The sequence below is a fragment of the Danio rerio genome, chromosome 4 (assembly GCF_049306965.1).
Source record: "Danio rerio strain Tuebingen ecotype United States chromosome 4, GRCz12tu, whole genome shotgun sequence".
Classification (NCBI taxonomy): Eukaryota; Metazoa; Chordata; class Actinopteri; order Cypriniformes; family Danionidae; genus Danio; species Danio rerio.
In genome coordinates, this window is record NC_133179.1 from 44,650,045 (window position 1) to 44,674,748 (window position 24,704).

Here is a 24,704-nt window from a genome sequence, read left to right on the forward strand (position 1 = left end):
CAAGAGACAAATTTAAATATGTATAAATAAAATATATGACTGGTCAGTTTTAAATGGTTTTAATTTTTCTAAATAAAATAACTGTATGCATGCATTTTTGTTTTTTAAGATCTATGCATTTAGATCAGGAGCTTTTTTAGATAGAGAAACTATACAAGTTGTGAAAAAGGTAAAGTTCCTAAGAATGAGTTTTGACAATAAGTAGTGTTTTATTCCTCATATTAAAGTATTACGAAATAGATGTTTTAAAACAATTAATGTATGAACTTAATCTTAAAAAGGTAAAATAAATAAATAAATTAGGACCTCTGTAATGAAATCCAAGACTTTGTATAATAATTCAAGGCTATTAAAGCCTTAATTTAAGATTATCAAATTTAAGACTCTTTCAATGCTTTTAATTGTACTCTGATTAGGTTTTGCATATAAATACTTGCGCTTGACACATTTGTTTCAGACTGTTATTTGACTATTACATTCTAAATGATGTAAATTCTAGTACATCGTTTTTTAACTGTACCTTTAGAACCTTATAACAGCACTAAAAGCAGCATCAAAACAGTCTCCTTATAGTCATTCCACCTCTTCACGGAGATTGTCAGACTAATCTGGTGTATTAAAAAACTATTTTGGGTTCTAGAACTGAACAATAATGGTGTTCCTGATGCTGGACATCCACTGGCACTAGATCCTCATCAATTTAAGAGTAAATCTCCCTTCTTTGCCATCCTCTGATGTGTTTAGGTTTTGCCGCAAAATTAAATTTGCTGTAGAACGCGCAATGCGTACGTAAAGAACCTGACTGATATTCTACCGGAACCATGTCAGCAGAGTTTGTGCATATCCATAAACTATAACTTCTATGTTAAGCGGCTTTGAAACAATTTACATTGTAAAAGCAGTAGATAAATGAAGATTAATTGAACTGAATCTGATTAAATGTGTACACGTTAATGGACCAAACACAATATGATCTGATTTATTTTACACTTAATGTGCATCAAAATTACAGTGTGTGTAGACAATGTTTCCAGTGTCTTTTCACTTTTCATGAGAGTTTTTAAGACTTGATAACAACTAGTGTTTTTTTTTTCCAGACCTAATTGAAGAGAATGAGGACAGTAAAGAGGAACATCATGTCAACATTGAGGAAAAAACTCATTTACAGACTGATGATATTTTGAAAAGGAGAGACAAGAATAGTTTCACCTGCACTCAGTGTGGAAAGAGTTTCAACCAATCATCAAATCTTAATCTACACATGAGAATCCACACTGGAGAGAAACCATTCACATGCCCTCAGTGTGGGAAGAGTTTCAACGCCTTATCACACCTTAATCAACACATGATGATTCACACTAGAAAGAAACCATTCAAATGCACTCAATGTGGGAAAAGTTTTAACCGCTCATCAGACCTTCATCAACATATGAGGATCCACACTGGAGAGAAACCATTCACATGCAACCAGTGTGAGAAGAGTTTTAACTGCTCATCAAACCTTTATAAACACATGAAAATCCACACTGGAGAGAAACCATTCACATGCAACCAGTGTGGGAAGAGTTTTAACTTTTCATCAAACCTTCATCGACACATGAGGATCCACACTGGAGAGAAACCATTCACATGCACTCAGTGTGGGAAGAGTTTTAACATTTCATCAAACTTTCATCAACACATGAGGATCCACACTGGAGAGAAACCATTCACATGCAACCAGTGTGGGAAGAGTTTTAACTGCTTATCACACCTTAATCAACACATGATAATCCACACTAGAAATAAACCATTCAAATGCACTCAATGTGGAAAAAGTTTTAGCCGCTCATCAGACCTTTATAAACACATGAGAATCCACACTGGAGAGAAACCATTCACATGCAGTCAGTGTGGGAAGTGTTTTAACTTTTCTTCAAACCTTAATCGACACATGAGGATACACACTGGAGAGAAACCATTCACATGCACTCAGCGTGGGAAGAGTTTCAGCCAATCATCACACCTTAATCAACACATCATGAGCCACACTGAAGAGAAACCATTTAATCATTTTGTCTAATCATCTTGTTTAATCCCACCCCTTTTGGCAGTGGCGTACAACAGAATTTCGCATACTCAATAGTGATGGGAAGTTCGGATCATTTTTCTGACTCGGATCTTTGAGTCTCGTTCATCGAGATGAACAAATCTTTTCTCAAGTCATTTTGTTCATTTGGTTCAATTTGCCAAAATATTATTAAAATGTTACGAACTGCTTCAAAAACACATCTACAACTAGCCCAGAAGGTTCATCACACAACAAATAAGTCATAAATAGATTATAAGAAGAAGAAAATAATAATTCAATGTTTACCTGCTCTTTTGTCTATAGGCATTGTTGTCTGTTTGCTCAGCTCACCTCTTAATGTCTTTAAATGTCAGTGGTGCGTTCACGTTACAATGACAGTCACATATAATCTTAACCAATGTAAACAGTCTGAGCCAATAGGAGCCATGATAATTATTTTACCTTTCGAGTCTTCTGGTTCTTGAGTCGTTCGTTCATCATGTGACAGAATAACTCAAACCAGAGGACTCGAGAGTTGAATAAATCAATTCTTTTTTTTTTTTTGGCTCTAAACGCATATGATTGGCCCGTGATGAATGAATGATTCAAACCCGAGGACTCGAGAGGTGAACAGATCAATTCTTTTTCTGGCTCTAAATGCATATGATTGGCATATAAATGCATATGTTAGGCTGTAGTCTTTCATGTGGTGAACGAACGACTCGGTAGAGGACTCGAAAAATGAACTAATCTTGTCTCGCACTACACATCGTGCACATGAGCGAATTAATGAATCTTTTAGTTAATCCGAGTCATTCATTCATTTTGTCACATAACATGAAAGAAAGCATAAGAGATGAGTTATTTAATAAATCAAATAATCTTTGTGAATAGTTTTGTAACATGATGCTGCCAGCATTAGACACTTAAACACTGTTTATGTGTTGTTTATTGTTTTATTATTATTATTTTACCAGAAAAGCTTTTATAACAAATCAGATTACTTTATAAATCACAACAATAAAATAAGCAAAAGAAAAACAAAATAGTGCACATCAAGCTAGGCTTTTTAATAAATAAAAACAAGTAAGCTTTAAATTAAATAACACGTTTGTGCCATTAAAGCTTTATATCAAATATGGCAACTCTTCCCAGTAGATGTTTTTATAAAACAGCAATTTAAGTGAAAGATATTATAAATAAAAAACAAAAGCCACAGGGCCTAATGAGCTTAACAACTTGACTTGAGAATACAACAGTGCATTTTTAAAAAAATAAAATAAAATTAAATAAGCTTTAAAACAATACTGTGTGGCTTTACTTGTTGGACTTGGCTTAAGGTTTGTTAGCATTTAAAAACACAAGCTCTGAACCTTTAATAGGCTGAGTCTGTTTCTTCTTGTGTCATTAGTTGTTGGTCGCAGGATAAAAGATGCTAAATGAGTAAATGCAAACTTTATACAAATATTAGACCAACACATAAAGTCTGCATAGAAAAACTTTATTAAACAAAAAATGGGGTATAAATGAACAAATTACAAATCACTTGTAATTGTAGAATTTATTAATTTATAACCTAGCTTAGTGTTTGTTTTCTGATAGCAAGCCAGCAAATAGACAAATCAATATATATATATATATATATATATATATATATATATATATATATATATATATATATATATATATATATATATATATATATATATACTAGATATAAACCACATATCCAGTAGAAAAAAAGTAACAATAACTTAGTGACAATAGGACAGAACTTTTTTATTTGTTAGAAAATGCTTTTTAGGTACACATTGTTTGATGATTTTATAAAAAGTTTAAAATATAATCATATGATGCAACAAAAATTCAGTTTTACATAAATATTATTGACTGAGGTTCTCGTTGCAGTGTACAGTGAAACTACAGTTTAAGATCAGATATGCACATAATAATGTAAGGATGGCTATATCTCTCCATAATATTAAAATCTGCAAACTGTTATGGAACTCCACACGAGACAAGACCGTGAGAATGGTCAGTCACTAAAACAATAAACTTTCTAATTTGAGAAGAAGATCAGCTAGAAAACCAGTTGTTCAGGTTGTCTCGATCATGCATCCTGAGCCCCCTTCTTTGCCCTGGACTTTACCTTCTCCACCAGAGCAGCTCACTCACATTTCACACCGAATCTTTAAGTTTTAATATGGTGTATCTTGTGGCTTTATATTCATGCTTGGTGTGATTTTAAATGTCTCTGTGTGATTGGTAAAGTGGTCTTAATTTCACTGTAATATTTTACAATCTCCTTTATATCAGTTAATTTGGGTTTTGACTTTGAAAAGATCTTTGCCAGATGCTCCACTCCAGGCAAAATGGTCTTCGCATCAACTCATGACCAGGCAAGAGTCTTGGTGAAGCTTTTATTGTCTTGAATTTATGATGATTTGAGTATTTAGGCAAAGGGTGCAGAAGTGTCCGTGGGATCCTGTAGACAGGATACCCCATTGCAGGTTGTGAATCTCTGAGCTCTGCATCAGGACTTATATGCTGCAATGTATTTCTACATGTTCAGGTATTCCTCTTTAACTCTTAAATGTATCTTTGAGTAGTTGATGTTGTACAATCTTGATTGGCTTATTTTGTTTAATTATGTGAACTGCAATGGAAAATCTTTTCCTGACAAATAAATGTAAAATTCTTGTTTAACTCTAATATCTCCTGAAATCATTTAAATGTAGTAGATTGTTTAGGCTGATGTTTCCGCAGCCTACAACCAGGATTAGTCATCTATTTAGGCACAATGGATGGAGCATGGGCACAGCATTGGAGACCTGTTGATTTCTGACAATCACTGATGATATAATCTAGGGGCTAAATCAAACTTTCTTTAAGTATGTGCAAGCATGGGGCGGCCTATTGTTACTTAAAGGAAATTAGCATATCTGCTAAGAATCGGAACTGGAGAAGATGTGTCCGTTTGCAGATGAAACTGCCCAGCCATACTGACTCTAAGCGACTTTGAGTAAACGATGAAACATTAATTGAATATAAGGATTTATAAGAGTAATCAATCTAAATTAGACCTAATCACAACCTATAAGGTAATCAGCTTGAATTAGATGAATCTAAATCTAAAATTATTATAAATTGGAGTCAGATTAAAATTCAGAGCTAAAAACAAATTAAAATAAATTTTAACGAACAAAAATATTTCTTTTCACATGTGCTAAAAGGTTTACACGCATTTAGCCTTCACCCATGCTGTTAGTTCCATCATGGGACTAATAGAAGGACCCTTACATGTGTGTGTATTTATATAGTTTATAACCATAATAGTTCTACAGTTTCTTCTATTTTACTTGTTGATTTCTATTTTATTTAAATAGTGTATTTATTTTGTTAAAAAGCCCATATTATGGGTTTTTGAAAATGCCCTTCCATGTAGTGTGTAACACAGCTCTAAGTGAAGTGAAATATCCAGCTAAGGCTTAAATCTGTAAGTGTACAGTGTTTAAAACTGTTGATTCATCTATAAAAGAGTCGACTCATAGTGCTTCAAATGAGTCGTCTTGATAACGGGTCATTAGGTGTTTTGTGATGTTGTATCTACGAAACACAAGTAGTTGTGTGCGCAAACCTGGGAGATTTGAAACCTGCGGCCTCGCCCACTAACACAGAAAAAAGCCACACACACACACACACGCGCCAGTCGAATGTGACGTCACACTGTGCAGATGGATATTATTGAGTCTCCATCCAAAGATGAAACCTCAGCATTAGCTCAGCCTTGAGCAGTTTGAGTGCTTCTGGAAACTTCATGCTTTAGACTGGGTGTATATTACATGCTTAATATTCAATTTTTAGACTGTGTGTGTGTGTGTGTAGGCCTATTATTATTTAAAATAAAATTTAAAAATAAAAATGATTATATTATGTAAAAAAATATTATTCTTTATAATTATATCCAGTTCCCCTAAAACTTTGCTTAAATACCATATACATTTATTAAATAAATAAAACCAAAAAGTAAATAACTGTTTGGTCTGACAAGTTTTCAGGACATATCAAATTTCAGCACAACACTAACTAATTAGTCTCACTCACACACACACACACACACACTTGTACACACTCTCACTAACACACTCACTCTTGTACATGCTCTCTCACACACACCTACATTCTATCTCAATTCAATTCAGAAATACTTTTTTAGCATGACTGTAAATGATACAATGTTGCCAACACAAACACATAGACATCTCACAGACACATGTACATGCTCTCACTCACAAAGATAAGCCCTCCCTCTCACACACACACACACACACTTCTACATGCTTTCTCATAAACATGTACTGGCTCTCTCTCTTACACACACTACTACATGCTGTCTTTCACTCACACACACACAAACAAATGTGCATTTGATACTTATTTATATAATTTTATGTGCTCATTAGGCTTACGATAGGTGGTTGCATTGTAATTATTTGGTCATAAAGGTATTAATTGTTTTAAATAGTTTTTTTTAGCTAATAATGTTTGTGATGTCATACATGCTACAAAAGGCTTTTGAAGCTGACAAGACGTGGAGCAACCATGACCAGAGCGTTTCAGAGAGAAGGTGTCTCTCAAAATGCAGTGGCCCAGCTCTCTGCAATTGCAGAGCTGTACTTTGCTAACAGGGAGCAATTTAACAGAATCAGCTTCACACCAGGAAAATGAACAGAGTTCACTCAAAAGTGTAGAGAGCTCATGTTTGGTGATTTTTGCATAAAGGTTGTATCAATGAAAAGGAAGGGTTCTTTTGTATGTTTCTTTGTTCAATAATGCTCCGGTTTACTGTTGGTAAAATGTAGAAGCAAAAACCTACAGCACAATAAGCTTAGCTTATAATGACAAAAAAAAAAAAATATTGAAATCAAATGCAAAAACCTTTAAATTCCGATTAAATTCATTAATTTTCTTTTCAGCTTAGTCCCTTTATTAGTCTGGAGTTGCTACAATGGAATAACCCAAGAGCTTATCCAGCACCATCCATGTTTTACACAACAGATGCCCTTCCAGCTGCAATGCATCACTGGGAAACATCCAAACACACACATATATATATATTTGAGCCTACTCAATTTACCTGTACCACATGTCTTTGGATTTGTGGAGGAAACTAGAGCACCCAGAGGACACCCACACAAACACAGGGAGAACATGCAAACTCCACACAGAAATGCCACCTGACCTAGCTGAGGCTCAAGCCAACGACTTTCTCACTGTGAGGCGAACGTTCCACCCTCAGCGCCACCACATTGTTATTCTAAAATTAGTTTTTTTTCAGCCTACTGTTTGAAAGATAATGAAAAAATATTTGCCACAAAAATAGTTAAATTGCAGAGCTGAGACTTAAAATATATATATATACATTTTAGAAAAAAATGTATATGGTGGCTGCACGGTGGTGCAGTGGGTAGCATTTTCGCCTCACAGCAAGAAGGTCACTAGTTCGAGCCTAAGCTGGGTCAGTTGGTGTTTCTGTGTGGAGTTTGCATGTTCTCCCCATGTTCGTGTGGGTTTCCTCTGGGTGCTCTGGTTTCCCTGACAAATCCAAAAACATGTGATCAAGGACCTGTACAGCTGTGTCGGGCCCGGATTGTAAATTGGCCCTAATACCTGCAGGGAGCTTGTCACACTGAGTTGGCTTTGTCCGCTTGATTGACAAACGCGTACACCTTGTTTTATCCCTGCAGGCCTAACTTCGCTGGTGAGGGCGCTTGTGGGGTTTCTGTAGTGTAGTGGTCATCATGTTTGCCTAGCATGCGAAGGGTCATTGGTTCGAAACCGAGCAGAAACAGTGCTCTTGTTTTGTGCATCTGCCAGCAATGATCGTCAACAGGCACCCAATCAAAAATAGTTATCTGCTTGATTTGCCTGAAGGTTTCCGTAGTGTAGTGGTTATCACGTTCGCCTCACACGCGAAAGGTTCCCAGTTCGAAACTGGGCGTAAACAACCTCAGGCTTTTATGACAATTGTCATATCAGGCTTCTGTTGAGTACTGACGTTCACTGAAAACATTCTTTCTACAGAGCGGTGTGAGGCTAGAAGTTTGAATTCAACTCAGTGTTTACCTCCCCTTTACGAAAAAGGGCTATTTATTCCAAGTAATTTGTTTGTGCTCAGAGAATTTAGTGCTGGAGTAGGAGTTTTGTTTTCTTTAGAGAGAGGGATATTCACCGGGGTTCGGGTGTACTCTGAAGAGATGGGTGTTAGCTGTCGTTTGAAGGACACCAGTGTATCCGTAATCCGAGTACGAATGGGAAGGTGATTCCACCAGCGTAGAACATTGAATGAAAACATTGTGGAAAGTGACTTTCCGTCTCTCTGCGCTGGCACCACAAGACAGTGCTCTCACCCTAACCGGAGGCTCCTGTGGTTATCACGATGGCTTTACAAGCGGAGGGTCTCCTGTTAGAAACTGGGCGGAAACATTCAGATTTGCTTTTACGCACATTCTCAGTTGGCTCTCTGCTCCCTGGATGATCCACGATACAAGGGCATGGATCTGTCAAATGTCATGACTTGACGTTGTACGAGGATTTGACGAAAAAAATGCCCTGCAAACCTTAAAAAGCAACACCATCCCAGGACAATTCTTTTGATCCCCTTTCAGTGCACCTGCATTAAAGCCCGCGTGATGCAGCACTTTGTCAGTGTTACTGTATCATTCGGACATGGGGGCAGAGAGTTAAAGACTTCAGCCTGAGCGCACTGCCGCAGGCTCGGTTTGTCAGAAGTGGGATTTTAACCCACGCCTCCAGTGGAGACTGCGACCTGAACGCAGCGCCTTAGACCGCTCAGGCATCCTGACATGCAAGCTTGGCAGGAGCTGTCTCCTGGGAGCCACACCGCAGTACCGTGACATGGAATCTGGTGCTTCACAGCTTGCCCAGCTCCGGCTGTCCAGCTCATTGGCGCCGCAGGCAGCTAAGCTGTGCTCGCCTCCTGGGGCTGCGCCTAGTTTCAATAGCCAACACTTGACAGCTGTCATTGCTTACGGCCACACCACTCTGAGGGGGCTATAGAGCAAACAGGAAGTGAGTTGGCAGCAGTAAGGAGAGAAAGGCTCTCCCCATTTTGTTTGTCTACCTTTTTGTTTATTGACCTTGAGTGTTTTTGTTTGTTTGTTTTCTTTTTGTCTTTAAAAACCACCTAACAGCAGCATTTTGCTGACTGAAGGGTGGTTATGTAGTGTGTTTTATTTTTAATCATGGACAGATTCCCCGGCAACGACATGGAAATGGAGGGACTTGCAAAAAAGGATAAAGAAAATGGGCTGGATAATAGACGAAGAGATAAAGAAAATGGACTTGACAACAGACAAAGAGATAAATAAAATGAAGAGCCCGGCCAACGAAGAGGTGAGAAAGGTAAGGATAAGCAAGAGGTACAAAGAAGAGTATGCACAAAGGAAGCAACAGTAACTGTAGAAGTAGAAAATGTAAAAGATGCAAGAAGATTTGATATAACCAAAGCAGTCACGGAGCTGATTGGAGAAGGAAGAATTCTGGCGGTGAGACCCAAACAAACAAAGGGAGTATGAAGTAACAACGGAGACTGAAGATGACACCGAAATTTTAATAGACAATGGATTGACAATTAAAGGAGTGAAATCTGAAGTACGGAGGTTACAAAACAGAGACTATGTTGTTTCGTTCAAGCATCTGCCTGTTTACCTAGCAGATGAAGAAATTTTAAGCAAGCTAGAGAGATGGGGAGTTTTCCCCATATCTAAAATTAAAAGAAGATTGTATCCTGGCACAAACATAGAAGATGGAACAAGGTTTGTAAAAAACTGATTTCCGGAAGAGATGGTCTCCTTACCATACAGTACCAAAATCGAGACGGCGGAAGGGCCACAGCACTTTAGAGTCATGCACACCAATCAGGTAAAAACCTGTCGACTATGCATGAGCTCAGAAAATGTGATGAAGGAACCCCCAGAATTCAGGTGCTTCAAATGTGACGAAAGGGGACATTTCGCAAGGACCTGTACAGCTGTGTCGGGCCCGGATTGTAAATTGGCCCTAATACCTGCAGGGAGCTTGTCACGCTGAGTTGGCTTTGTCCGCTCGATTGACCAACGCGTACGCCTTGTTTTATCCTTGCAGGCCTAACTTCGCTGGTGAAAGCACTTGTGGGGTTTCTGTAGTGTAGTGGTCATCACGTTCGCCTAACACGCGAAAGGTCCTCGGTTCGAAACCGAGCAGAAACAGTGCTCTTCTTTTGGCGAGAAAATAATAGCATCCACTGCCGCATCAGCAATGATCGTCGACAGGCACCCAATCAAAAAGGGTTATCTGCTTGATTTTCCTGAAGGTTTCCGTAGTGTAGTGGTTATCACGTTCGCCTCACACGCGAAAGGTCCCCAGTTCGAAACTGGGCGGAAACAACCTCTGGCTTTTATGACAATTGTCAAATCAGGCTTCTGTTGAGTACTGACGTTCACTGAAAACATTCTTTCTGCACAGCGGTGTGAGGCTAGAAGTTTGAATTCAGCTCAGTGTTTACCGCCCCTCGCTGTGTCGCCAACTTGCGTAGAATCTGATTTCTTTTAGCTTTGTGTTGTGCATGAGCAGGTGGCCAGTGCGTTTGCTGGCCCTTCACGGTGCAGACCGTACAAGACAGCTCTATAAAAAAAGACTATAAATACTTGAAGCAGCACTGGCCTATTGGTTTCCGTAGTGTAGTGTTTATCATGTTTGCATTACACGCTAAAGGTCTCCTGTTCGAAACTGGGCGGAAGCATACAATTAGCGGACACTTTTGTCCAAAGCGACATACAATAGTGGAGGTATTCAACAAGACGAGGCAATGCATACGAAAAAGGGCTATTTATTCCAAGTAATTTGTTTGTGCTCAGAGAATTTAGTGCTGGAGTAGGAGTTTCGTTTTCTTTAGAGAGAGGGATATTCACCGGGGTTCGGGTGTACTCTGAAGAGATGGGTGTTAGCTGTCGTTTGAAGGACACCAGTGTATCCGTAATCCGAGTGGGAATGGGAAGGTGATTCCACCAGCGTAGAACATTGAATGAAAACATTGTGGAAAGTGACTATCCATCTCTCTGCGCTGGCACCACAACACAGTGCTCTCACCCTAACCGGAGGCTCCTGTGGTTATCACGATGGCTTTACAAGCGGTGGGTCTCCTGTTAGACACTGGGCGGAAACATTCAGATTTGCTTTTACGCACATTCTCTATTGGCTCTCTGCTTACTGGATGATCCACGATACAAGGGCATGGATCTGTCAAATGTCATGACTTGACGTTGTACGAGGATTTGACGAAAAAAATGCCCTGCAAACTTAAAAAGCAACACCATCCCAGGACAATTCTTTTGATCCCCTTTCAGTGCACTTGCATTAAAGCCCGCGTGATGCGGCACTTTGTCAGTGTTACTGTATCATTCGGACATGGGGGCAGAGAGTTAAAGAATTCAGCCTGAGTGCACTGCCACAGGCTCGGTTTGTCAGAAGTGGGATTCGAACCCACGCCTCCAGGGGAAACTGCAACCTGAACGCAGCGCCTTAGACCGCTCGGCCATCCTGACATGCAAGCTTGGCAGGAGCTGTCTCCTGGGAGCCACACCACAGTACCGTGACATGGAATCTGGTGCTTCACAGCTTGCCCAGCTCCGGCTGTCCAGCTCATTGGCGCTGCAGGCAGCTAATCTGTGTTCGCCTCCTGGGGCTGCGCCTAGTTTCAATAGCCAACACTTGACAGCTGTCATTGCTTACAGCCACACCACCCTGAGGGGGCTATAGAGCAAACAGGAAGTGAGTTGGCAGCAGTAAGGAGAGAAAGGCTCTCCCCATTTTGTTTGTCTACCTTTTTGTTTATTGACCTTGAGTGTTTTTGTTTGTTTTCTTTTTGTCTTTAAAAACCACCTAACAGCAGCATTTTGCTGACTGAAGGGTGGTTATGTAGTGTGTTTTATTTTTAATCATGGACAGATTCCCCGGCAACGACATGGAAATGCAGGGACTTGCAAGAAAGGATAAAGAAAATGGGCTGGATAATAGACGAAGAGATAAAGAAAATGGACTTGACAACAGACAAAGAGATAAATAAAATGAAGAGCCCGGCCAACGAAGAGGTGAGAAAGGTAAGGATAAGCAAGAGGTACAAAGAAGAGTATGCACAAAGGAAGCAACAGTAACTGTAGAAGTAGAAAATGTAAAAGATGCAAGAAGATTTAATATAACCAAAGCAGTCACGGAGTTGATTGGAGAAGGAAGAATTCTGGCGGTGAGACCCAAACAAACAAAGGGAGTATGAAGTAACAACGGAGACTGAAGATGACACCGAAATTTTAATAGACAATGGATTGACAATTAAAGGAGTGAAATCTGAAGTACGGAGGTTACAAAACAGAGACTATGTTGTTTCGTTCAAGCATCTGCCTGTTTACCTAGCAGATGAAGAAATTTTAAGCAAGCTAGAGAGATGGGGAGTTTTCCCCATATCTAAAATTAAAAGAAGATTGTATCCTGGCACAAACATAGAAGATGGAACAAGGTTTGTAAAAAACTGATTTCCGGAAGAGATGGTCTCCTTACCATACAGTACCAAAATTGAGACGGCGGAAGGGCCACAGCACTTTAGAGTCATGCACACCAATCAGCTAAAAACCTGTCGACTATGCATGAGCTCAGAAAATGTGATGAAGGAACCCCCAGAATTCAGGTGCTTCAAATGTGACGAAAGGGGACATTTCGCAAGGACCTGTACAGCTGTGTCGGGCCCGGATTGTAAATTGGCCCTAATACCTGCAGGGAGCTTGTCACGCTGAGTTGGCTTTGTCTGCTCGATTGACCAGCGCGTACGCCTTGTTTTATCCTTGCATGCCTAACTTCGCTGGTGGAAGCTCTTGTGGGGTTTCTGTAGTGTAGTGGTTATCACGTTCGCCTAACACGCGAAAGGTCCTCGGTTCGAAACCGAGCAGAAACAGTGCTCTTCTTTTGGCGAGAAAATAATAGCATCCACTGCCGCACCAGCAATGATCGTCGACAGGCACCCAATCAAAAAGGGTTATCTGCTTGATTTGCCTAAAGGTTTCCGTAGTGTAGTGGTTATCACGTTCGCCTTACACGCGAAAGGTCCCCAGTTCGAAACTGGGCGGAAACAACCTCTGGCTTTTATGACAATTGTCAAATCAGGCTTCTGTTGAGTACTGACGTTCACTGAAAACATTCTTTCTGCACAGCGGTGTGAGGCTAGAAGTTTGAATTCAGCACAGTGTTTACCGCCCCTCGCGGTGTCGCAAACTTGCGTAGAATCTGATTTCTTTTAGCTTTGTGTTGTGCATGAGCAGGTGGCCAGTGCGTTTGCTGGCCCTTCACGGTGCAGACCGTACAAGACAGCTCTTTAAAAAAAGACTATAAATACTTGAAGCAGCACTGGCCTATTGGTTTCCGTAGTGTAGTGTTTATCATGTTTGCATTACACGCTAAAGGTCTCCTGTTCGAAACTGGGCGGAAGCATACAATTAGCGGACACTTTTGTCCAAAGCGACATACAATAGTGGAGGTATTCAACAAGACGAGGCAATGCATATGAAAAAGGGCTATTTATTCCAAGTAATTTGTTTGTGCTCAGAGAATTTAGTGCTGGAGTAGGAGTTTCGTTTTCTTTAGAGAGAGGGATATTCACCGGGGTTCGGGTGTACTCTGAAGAGATGGGTGTTAGCTGGCGTTTGAAGGACACCCGTGTATCCGTAATCCGAGTGGGAATGGGAAGGTGATTCCACCAGCGTAGAACATTGAATGAAAACATTGTGGAAAGTGACTTTCCGTCTCTCTGCGCTGGCACCACAAGACAGTGCTCTCACCCTAACCGGAGGCTTCTGTGGTTATCACGATGGCTTTACAAGCGGAGGGTCTCCTGTTAGCAACTGGGCGGAAACATTCAGATTTGCTTTTACGCACATTCTCAATTGGCTCTCTGCTCACTGGATGATCCACGATACAAGGGCATGGATCTGTCAAATGTCATGACTTGACGTTGTACGAGGATTTGACGAAAAAAATGCCCTGCAAACCTTAAAAAGCAACACCATCCCCGGACAATTCTATTGATCCCCTTTCAGTGCACTTACATTAAAGCCCGCGTGATGCTGCACTTTGTCAGTGTTACTGTATCATTCGGACATGGGGGCAGAGAGTTAAAGACTTCAGCCTGAGCGCACTGCCCAGGCTTGGTTTGTCAGAAGTGGGATTCGAACCCACACCTCCAGGGGAGACTGCGACCTGAACGCCAGCTGCCGAAGGATAGTCCGACAATATTTCACAAATGTTGAAGATGAGAGCCAATCGGAGCGATTCGCTCCAACATTGTAGCCAATCACGTTGCAGCGCTTCAACATTTGCAGCCAATCGCGGACCGGAATTCTCAACATTTTCAACATTTGACCAATCAGAGTCGAGACAATGTTGAAGCCGGGGGGGAGGAACCGTTCCAAGAATCACCGCTAGGTGTGCAGTCAAACAGGTTAGTCAGATGTCAATCAATTTTCCGAACTGAGCCGAAGGTACACGAAGGAATGACGCGGTCCTCTGGAGGCGGGTCAGAGGTCAAAAAAGTTCATTGACCATCAGTGATATTCAACGAACACCATCATTCGACAGAGCACAGCATCGTTTTGCTTACAGTAAAGGATTTTTTCCGATAGTGATTTCTTAAAAAAGGTAGGAAAAACTACACAATTGCACGAATTAATGTTTTAGTGTGTTGTATTTCAAATTTGGATACTTTAATTCAAAACCGTTTAATTTATAGGAGAAAAATGTCTGGAAAATCTCATGAAGCCATGTCAGACGCTGACTGAATTTCACGTCTGAAAAAGTTTGCCAGCACAGGAGTTTGGCCATCAAATGAGGGAAACAGGCCAGCTCCTCGACAAAAAAAGTGGCATGAGATTTATCAAAGGGTGTGTATTTCGTTTACATGATATAACGTTTGCTGAAATTTGCTTAACAGAGTAACGTTAACTTGTTAGGCTTCAGTACATTCAGTACAGTATCTGTGTAAAACATGTCATACTAGTTTTTAAATATTAAAGTGTTTTAAATTGCATGTATTTTGAGATTTACGTCGAATAATTTAGTAAGTTTGACCGTTTATGAGAGAGATCTGAAAAGGTGGGGGAAGGGATTATGAGTACAGTATACAGCATGTGGTTTTAAGGCCTGAAATGTTCCTGTCCAGTTCCCCTTATTCTTCTTTTCGTTTTTGGAGGTACAAACTGTACGATTACATATTAGACAAATATTAAACACATTCTAGAAACAGTGGTAAATTAATTTACAGAGCTATTGTGTGCTTTATTAAGGGAGTCATTGAGTAAAAATTCTTATTTAGTTATATAAGTTTTTTGTATTGTATAAAATTATTTAATATATCTTTCATGATTTTTTCAGATTAAGAAATGCCCATTGCAATCTCGTGGGCAGAGGACTTTGCTTGGAGGTGTGCTGAAATGCACATGTGGTTTTCACACTCAAAAGGTAAATTTTTGAGTCAATATGTGTTTATTTTTATTTACTAGAATGCCTTTCCTTTTTCATGATTATATGTATTTTTGTGATTTATTTTCAGCAGAGTACTGCTTCTGCTGCTCCAGCACAAACGGTGCAACAACCGGCCCCTACTGTACCTGCTCAGGAGGTGATGGAGACGAGACAACTTGAGGCCCAGCCCCAGCCCCCGTCTACTCCATCAGTGGCATCAAAGATTTCACCGCAATTGTCAATGGTACATTTTTTAAAAAATCAAAAGAAATGACAATTTCAGTGTTTCAAGTGTTCAAGGTGTTCAAAGTTCAGTTCAAAGTTCAAACATAGGAGAGAAAAGAACAAAAAGCAATAAAAAAGTTGAGGTGTTGCTAGAGACCTGCTTCTTTTCACACCTCTTGCACAGTGGGGGGTAGCAGACACTTGCTGATTGGTCGGTTTGAGTTCCTGTGATTGGATTAAATTACATGGTCAGGTCATGGTCAGGGTCACAGTTTTTAAAGCTACATTTTAACCTCTTGTCTTCAGATAATGATACATAATAAACACTAATAGTAAATACTTTGTTTTGATTTTAAGTGTAAGCTAAAATTTGTACTTTTTCTAAACAACGAGTCTGAGGTATTATCTTGAAAAAGTACTTATTTAAAAATATATATATATTTTTTTTGCTACCACAGGTATGATAATATTTTTTCTTCTGGGAAAAAAATCTTATTTGTTTTATTTCGAATACATTTTTCAAGGTCAATATTATGAGCCTCTTTAAGCTTTTTTTTTTTTTTTTTGGCATAGTCTACAAAACAAACCATGGTTATACAATAACTTGCCTAATTACCCTAACCTGCCTATTTAACCTAATTTACCTAGTTAAACCTTCAAATGTCACTTTAAGTGGTATAGAAGTGTCTTGAAGAATATCTAGTCAAATATTATTTACTGTCATCAGGGCAAAGATAAAATAAAACAGTTCTTAGGAATGAGTTATTAAAACTTTGATGTTTAAAAAAATGTGCTGAACAAATCTTCTCTCCATTAAACAGAAATTGGTGGAAAAAAATTAAAAAGTGGGCTAATAAATCAGACTTCAACTGTATATAACACATAGTGTGATGTTGTAATATACAATGTATGTTTTTGTTGAAATGTATGATGTAATAATAGTACAATAATACTGTATATAACATAATGCAATACTTTATTCCTTTGGTAGTAAAAAAAATATTTGTTTGCATATTGCTCCTTGATCCAGAAAACTATAATTTTAATCAAAGCCTAATGTGTCACATTTATTTGCAATGAACCAGTTGTCTAATTAAATCTATTCTAACTTATATCTTATTTCTACCTGTAAAAGTAGCAGAGGGTGGTAGTAAAAAACAGCTTGAACTCGAAACACTGTAGAGAAATCAAACTGATTGTACAACTGACATATAGAAAGATAGTTTCTAATTGCTTGAAATTTAATGTGATATACACTAATGTTCAAAAAATTATTATTGTTAAAATATAAAAGCTTAATATTACTCATATTTTGCAAGAATTCTATTGTGTTTGATTTGCTCATAAATTAAGTAGATTTTATTTAATTTGAATTGTTTGAATAAATTATTCTTTATTTATTTAATTTGCCTATATTATTATTTCACATTATTCCAGTTTTTACTAAATATTTGATCAAATAAATGTAGCCTTGATAAACATAATTAAAACATAAAAAAAATACATTGAGCAGATAGCAAACCTTTGAACAGTAGTGTACATTTTGCCATTGTGAACAGTGTTTTTAATGAAATGCTTTTTGTCTTGCCCTTTTTGAGTTCACCAAACCAAGATTTTCCGGATCCCACATTGCTGCAGCAAAGCCAAATCTTAGTGTGGCTAGAAGACCATCACAGGCTGACGTTCAGCCCAGTTCAGCAGTGTGTAGTGCTTCTACACCAAGCACGGCTGTAAGTATTGTCATAATCCACATAGCTTTCTTAGAGAATTAGGTATAAGCATTTTTTTTATACGTAAATTCGTATTTTTGTTAAGTACAGTCACATTAAATCTCAATAAAACATCTCTGTAGTATTCTTTTAGTGCATAAAAACATATATATTAAAAATAAGCACCATTCTTTAAACTTTTTGTTCTGCATCGAAGCGCTGTGACAAAATTTTACAGTTTAGCAGCAATCATTCATTCCCAATGTATTTTATACATTAATGTTCAAATAAAGTAATGGTTGCAAAAAATTCTGATTAGTAAATGTTACTTATAGATATATATTTACAAAATGCACTTTGTTATACTGCTTGTTTGTACAGACTCGGGACCTTCAAGTTTCTGCCCCCGTCCTCACATCCACTGCGGCAGTGACCAGTTCCACAGAGCCGTCCAGCATTGTCTCAGTAAGTAATTTCATATTTTCTGTCCAAAAAAATGTAATTTGGTTTGCATATTTGCTGCCCCAGCTGAATTCACACAAAGTGGTTTTAAGACCAGCCAATTAAATTGACTTGATGTTAATTAACTAAGCTTGATATATGTATAAATGTTAACAAAATAAAGAGAGGAAAAAATAAAGCAAAGAATCACAAAAATGACGCCTTCTGCTGTTGATATTTTATGTTCACAGTAGTAAAAGAAAAGAAAATGGATGGAAAAGAAGTAGAAAGGAAAAAGAGAAATAACTATATTGGAAAATACTTTTGCTTCTTTAAAGAAAATGTTTATTGGTGAAATTCTATTAATGGTTTTTGGAATTGAAAAACATAATAAGGTATTTAAAAACAATCACTTAAAATCAAAGGTATTTAGATTATAATCATGATAACATCATGTAAGGGTACTCACTCAAATATGTAAGGTGCATTTACATTACCAGACTAAAGGTTTTATCTATTTTCCTTCACAGACTGCACCTTCTAGGTCATTGTTGCAAGCTCCATCAGCTGTTCCACTTCCGCGCCTTTGGGCTGAAACCTTGCCACCAGAGGACCACAAGTGGATTGCCAGCAGGCTTTTTAAAATGGGGTCCAAAGGAAAGCCAGAGCTTCGAGACAACCTCCAGCTCTGGTATTACCCTCCACAGCCTGCACTTACATACAATCAGGCTCCAGCTCCAGACAGATTTTTCTGTCATTCACTTTTGCTGAGGATGCCATACAAGCTGTGGAGGGTCAAAGTCCTTTGCCCTAATCCTGCATGTGGACAGCATCAGCTGACAGGTGGAGGTCTGCACAAAAGGGCACGGCAGGTTCTGGACATCGACAGGATGTACAACATGGTTACAGAAACCCTCATCTGTACCAAGTGCAAAGCCTCGCATGTGTCCTGGAGTCAGACTGTCTTGCAGCAGCTGGATCTTGGCCATCGCTCAGAGTTTCGGGTCATTCTCACACAGAAGTGAGTAATTGAACACCTTTATTCCTCGTGGAGTTGTTAACCTATCATCACAGATATATGAAAATACTTTACAAATTATATATATATATATATATATATATATATATATATATATATATATATATATATAAAAAAAAAAAAAATATATATATATATATATATATATATATATATATATATATATATATATATATTTATTTTAATATTCTTCTGTTCCTAAGGTACGCCTGTGATATAAGAGTCATTCGCCTACTGCGTGAGCGTGGACTAGGCACCAGCCCCACAAAAGTCATCAAACAACTGAAGGAAAACCACAGTGAAGAGTGGCTCCAGCGTCTGGCCCGCTACACCACTCAGTGTGTGGATTTCCTCAGTGGACCTGGGGTGTTGCCGATCACCTACCAGGAGCCCCCAGCACCTACAGTTGTGCCAAGCTGCAAGTGGCTCCTCACTGTCTACAGCCAGGACATCTTGACAAGGTTGAATGAAATCCATGCCAGGATAACATCGACCCATGGGTCCATCTTGAAGATGGATTCAACTAAAAAGGTTAGTGGATATTCATCAATTTATAATTTCTTTATTATATTCCAGCATTGGTAAAATCCCTTTGTGTAGTCTGCTTGATCTGATGATACACCATGGTTCTTCTCTTGTCTAATCTAGATCACAAAAAAGCTGGCTGGGACAGCAAGAGGAACAGGACTCTGGCTCACCTCTGTTGGCAATGAGTTTGGTCAGGTGCTGATAAGTGTGCTCACTGCCCAGGAAGGAGCAGGACTGGACAGGATGGTGGATGGGCTGGTCAGAAGATACCAGGAGTCTGGTGTGGATCCACCTGCTGTTTTTTATGTGGACTGTGGGTGCTGCACTGATGTGGGTGAGACCAAACTCAAAGCCAGGTTCAGAGGATGGCCGGAGTTGACTGTGAAATTGGACATCTGGCACTTTATGCGCAGGATTGCCGTGGGATGTACAACTGATGCTCATCAACAGTATCCCATCTTCATGTCACGGATCTCTGCGTGCATTTTTGAATGGGATGCGGCTGATGTTTCTTTGCTACGCCAAGCATTTCAATAGATATTTTGTCCAGAATATTTATTATGTTTTGGATCTCTGATTAAAATGTATGTTTTTGTTTGTTTCTTCCTTGACGTTGAGCTTTTAAAACTACTTGCTACTTCAACACCCAATCAAACATGGCTCTTAAAATTAGTTTATTTATGTTTCATTTATTTTTTTCAGGTGAGCTCATTGGAGTGCAGTATCTGTTCCAGCAGACTGGTCAGGCACTGCAGAACATGAACCCAGACTGTGAGCAGACTGCTGAGCTCATTGAGGATCTCAATGTGGATGAGCGAGAAGAAGATGAGGGCTTCTGTGACATCAGTGAGGATCACTCTATTGTTGATCCGGAGGCTGCTCTGTCACCATCCTCCTCCACATTGAGATCGGGTTCCTCCACTGCAGTCACCAGCAGTGTCGCTTCTTTGCCAGTCTCCACATGCCCTGCACTGGTCCCTGACCCACCTGCGCAGCCTGAAGAACCAATTTCACCTGTGCCCTTAGAGCCAGAAGAGGCTACGGAAGATGATGACGAAGATAATTATGATGACGACGATGATGATGGTGATGAAGAGACTGTAAGTCCCACTAATTTCTGTCTTTACAATGATCTAGAATAATTTAAAAAATAAAGTGTAAAGTCAAACACGCATCAGGTTTATTTCCGTAGTGCAGCTTCAACATGATAACAGAATCAATTATGGAATTATGCATTGAACAATTTAATGTGCTATTTTTTTTTTTTTTTTTTTGTGCTTTCATTAGACTGTTGACTACCAAAATATTCCGGCCTTCCAGCATGTGGACAGGCTGGCTGAATATCTGGTTGAGCTCCGGACCCACAAAAGCCTCAGCCTCACCAGCCAGGAGGCCAACGAGATCATTGGTCTTTGGCAAAGCCTGCATGACCAAGACAAGAAGCGGGTGGTGTATGCAGCTCGACACCAGAAGCGACTGCTGAGTGGGTGATTTAAAACACCCAAGAAGCCCACTCACACCCCTGGCGTGGAGAGCACTACCAGATGTGTGCTGGGTGCAAGCAGTGCTCCTGCTCAGTGGCCTGACTGTTGCCGTCTTGTGGAGACCATCTTTATTAGGCTTTGTACCATCCACCCTAGTCCCAAGCGAAAAGGCAAGGGAACCCTTTCAAGATGGTCTCTGATCCTGCAAGACTACCGCAGGATTAGGCAACTCGTACTGGGCAACAGCTTGGTAATGGGAGGTACATCCATGCAGCTGGTTGAGGTAAACCAGAATACCCTGATTCAGTGGTTTAATAACAGACAGAAGAAGCAGGAGCTGTCTGTGCTGGTTCAGGGTATTCAGTTGCCTCAACCCCTCCCAGAAGCCCAGGAACCTCTCCCAGTTGTCAAAAGTCTTCGGACAGAGCCAGACCAACCAGGAGAGCAGCACCAGTATGTGTTGCCAGAGAGCACAGCAGGTCAGGCAAGGCAGAGGCAGACATCTGTTGGACGACCCCCACTTAGACCCAAGGCACCAGTACAGACCCAGGTCATATTTACACCACCAGCACCTGGAGCATCGCTGCAGATGGTACCCAACATATACATCCCAGCTACACCAGGGTACCAGGGTATGCCGATGTTTCAGGGTGTACCAATGTTCCAGGCTGTGCCAATGGTCCAGGGAATCCCTATGGCCCAGGGTATCCCGATGATGCAAGGAGTGCAGATGGCCCAGGGTATCCCAATGGTGCAGGGGATGCCACTCAGACAGCCACCCCTTCAGCCAACAATGTCCAGTACCAGCTCACAGCCTGCTGCATCACCGTCCACATCTGGAGCCATTCCCAAAAGACCGTACCGGAGAACTGTTCAAGCGAACACTTGTAAAAAGTGTGGGCAGTTCAAAACAAATGCCACAGGCCATAGCCAACTCAGGGGCAGGGTGTACTGCCCACAGACTGAAACTTTAACTAAAGAAGAGTGGCTAGAGGAAATGAAAAGGACCAACCCAAAATAATGTGTTTGTTTGTTTGTGTATGTATATAGTGGAATAGTTCTTCAGTTTATTCAATTTCACTTGCTGTTAGTTTATATTTTTATTTCACATTTTCTTTAAATAGTGTATTTATTTTGTTGACATTTTATTTAACTTTTATATTATTTATGTGTGTGTGTGGGTGTGTGTGTATAGTGTTTACAGTTTATAACCATAATAATTCAATTTATTCTATTTCACTTGTTTTTTTCGCACATTTTACTTTTTAATAATTTATTTTGTTAACATTTTATTTGACTTATTTATTATTTATATATGTGTGTGTATTTATATAGTTTATAACCATAATAGTTCTACAGTTTATTCTATTTTACTTGTTGTTGGTTTCTATTTTATTGCGCATTTTATTTAAATAGTGTATTTATTTTGTTAACATTTTATTTAATTTATTATTTATATATGTGTGTGTGTACAGAGTGTATAAAGTTTACAACCATAATAGATCTTCAATTTATACTGTTTCACTTGTTGGTTTCTATTTTATTGCACATTTTAAAAAAATAATTTATTTTGTTAACATTTTATTTAACTGTTTATTATTTATGTGTATGTCTATAGTTTATACAGTTTATAACCATAATAGTTCTTTAATTACCTTGTTTGGTTCTGTTTTATTGCACTTTTTATTTAAATAGTTTATTTATTTTGTTGGCATTTTATTTAACTTATTTATTATTTATATATGTGTGTGTATGTATAAAGTGTATACAGGTTACAACCATAATAGTTAAATTTATTCTATTTCACTTATTGTTTTGGTTTCTTTTTTATTTAACATTTTATTTAATTTATTAATTTTGTATTTATTCTGTTAATATTTAACATTTAATTTTTTAGATTTTTTATTCCATGTTCATTACTGTTTTGTTGACCATTGTTAAATAAATATTGCATTAATAAATGTCCTTGACTTTTAAGTCCACTTTGTGTCGGTTTCTGTTTGTATTTAACATTTTATTAACATTGTTTATTTATATTGTTAATACTGTATTATTAATAACTAATTTATTATTTTTAAATTTTCTACTCTATATTCATTACTGTTCTGTTGACAATTGTTAGATAAATAATGCATATATAAATAACTGACTACTTGACTTTTAATTCCATATACACTATGCACACTATACACACACACACACACACACACACACATATATATATATATATATATATATATATATATATATATATATATATATATATATATATATATGCATATATGTGTGTGTGTGCACTATATACTCTATGACATTTGTAGATCATTTGTACATCAAAATACAGAACAATAATAACCATAAGCATAACAATGCTACAGCAACTACTAAATAATGACACATTCAAGTTGGTATGGTTTATTTATCATGAAAGAATGTCAAAAAACACAAGAATAAAGTGCTTAGGCATATTTTATTTACCTTGGGGCATTACACATTCAAACAGTTAGTTTATTGAGTAATAATAAACCAATAACAATAAAGCGTCTTTAGCTGGATTCGAACCCCGGTCTTGGTGAGCATCTGCAATAGAAATCAATGGAACTCAAATTGCGTTGTTTTAACACAGAACAGTATCATTATGCGTGACGTAAAGCAGGTGCAAGGAAGGCGTGTCCGGACAGCTTAGAATTCGCCCTTACTTTTCTTCGTTTTTTCCCCCTCTTCTTCCCTTTTTCTCTTTCTTTCGTCCCCCCTTTCTTCCCTTCTTCCCCTTCTTTGTTGGACGATTGTTCCCCAGCTTGAACGCATCACCTTAGACCGCTCGGCCATCCTGACATGCTTACCTGATCCAAGCTGTCTCCTAGGAGCCACTCCGCAGCACCGTGACATGGAAGCTGGTGTTTCCGAGTTTGCCCAGATTCAGTAGTCTACCTCGTTGGCGCAGTAGGCAGCGCGTCAGTCTCATAATCTGAAGGTCACGAGTTCGAGCCTCACACGGGGCAAGCTGCTACATTTGGCACATGGAAGCGCTTAGATGACTGGTTGGCATTTTTTATCCCCTTCCGTGTGGATCATGCTTCCCCAGGGCAAAAAAAGCTACAGCTCCTATGGAGGCCTGGCGGCGTGAAGTTCCAAGAACATTTCCTGAGTCTGAAGCAATGATGGTAAGATGCTCCCATTCCTATCACGTTGTCGCTTGACGTTCGGCGTGGATCTGTCAAATGTCATGAATTAACGTTGTGCGAGGATTTGACGAAAAGTCCTGCGAATCCCATTGCCTTAAAAATTAATGGCATCCCAGGACATTCCACTACATGGCATTCCAAGACTGTTCTTTTGATCCCCTTTCGGTTCACTTGCATTAAAGCCTTCGTCCATTGTTTTTCTTTTTTGTCATATGCGTCTTCGAGTTTTTGTGGACAATACCTTGATTGCAAACGCCCTAAAACCTACAGTCTAAAGTGCCCATTAAGGCTGTCAGGGACACTGCTACGCTGCATGATCTTTGGGGCAAAGAGATTGATGCTGTGCTTTGTCAGTGTTACTGTATCACTCGGACATGGCGCCAAAGAGTTAAAGAACTAAGCCTGAACGTGTAGCCAAAGATTAGGTTTGTCAGAAGTGGGATTTGAACCCATGCCTCCAGGGGAGACTGCGACCTGAAC

General features: G+C 39.0%; 2 protein-coding genes and 8 non-coding genes across 13 annotated transcripts in view; 8 read left to right on the plus strand and 2 right to left on the minus strand.

Moving 5' to 3' along the window:
* Positions 1-24,704, plus strand: part of LOC103910528 (uncharacterized) — a 173,202-nt gene that overhangs the window by 8,235 nt on the left and 140,263 nt on the right. For 2 of the 4 annotated variants that reach the window (XM_073947672.1, XM_068219944.2), the window contains exon 3: positions 1,098-3,355. The exons of the other annotated variants lie outside the window; for them this stretch is intronic. In XM_073947672.1, coding sequence (XP_073803773.1) covers positions 1,098-2,062 — 965 coding nt within the window. In that variant the 3' untranslated portion in view covers positions 2,063-3,355. Of the gene's footprint in view, positions 1-1,097; positions 3,356-24,704 lie in introns of those variants that run through there. 4 annotated transcript variants of the gene reach the window in all.
* Positions 7,829-7,901, plus strand: trnaa-agc (transfer RNA alanine (anticodon AGC)). Its single transcript has one exon. It is a non-coding gene; the product is annotated as a tRNA-Ala (tRNA).
* trnav-cac (transfer RNA valine (anticodon CAC)) lies at positions 7,985-8,057 on the plus strand. The gene has a single exon. It is a non-coding gene; the product is annotated as a tRNA-Val (tRNA).
* Positions 8,834-8,916, minus strand: trnal-cag (transfer RNA leucine (anticodon CAG)). The gene has a single exon. It is a non-coding gene; the product is annotated as a tRNA-Leu (tRNA).
* Positions 10,248-10,320, plus strand: trnav-aac (transfer RNA valine (anticodon AAC)). The gene has a single exon. It is a non-coding gene; the product is annotated as a tRNA-Val (tRNA).
* On the plus strand, positions 10,425-10,497 carry trnav-cac (transfer RNA valine (anticodon CAC)). The gene has a single exon. It is a non-coding gene; the product is annotated as a tRNA-Val (tRNA).
* On the minus strand, positions 11,573-11,655 carry trnal-cag (transfer RNA leucine (anticodon CAG)). The gene has a single exon. It is a non-coding gene; the product is annotated as a tRNA-Leu (tRNA).
* Positions 12,983-13,055, plus strand: trnav-aac (transfer RNA valine (anticodon AAC)). The gene has a single exon. It is a non-coding gene; the product is annotated as a tRNA-Val (tRNA).
* Positions 13,160-13,232, plus strand: trnav-cac (transfer RNA valine (anticodon CAC)). The gene has a single exon. It is a non-coding gene; the product is annotated as a tRNA-Val (tRNA).
* Positions 16,411-20,113, plus strand: LOC101886186 (uncharacterized). Its single transcript, XM_073949108.1, has 3 exons — positions 16,411-19,009; positions 19,231-19,558; positions 19,676-20,113. The coding sequence occupies exons 1-3, from the start codon at positions 18,633-18,635 to the stop codon at positions 20,090-20,092; spliced, it is 1,122 nt and encodes a 373-aa protein (XP_073805209.1). The 5' UTR covers positions 16,411-18,632; the 3' UTR covers positions 20,093-20,113.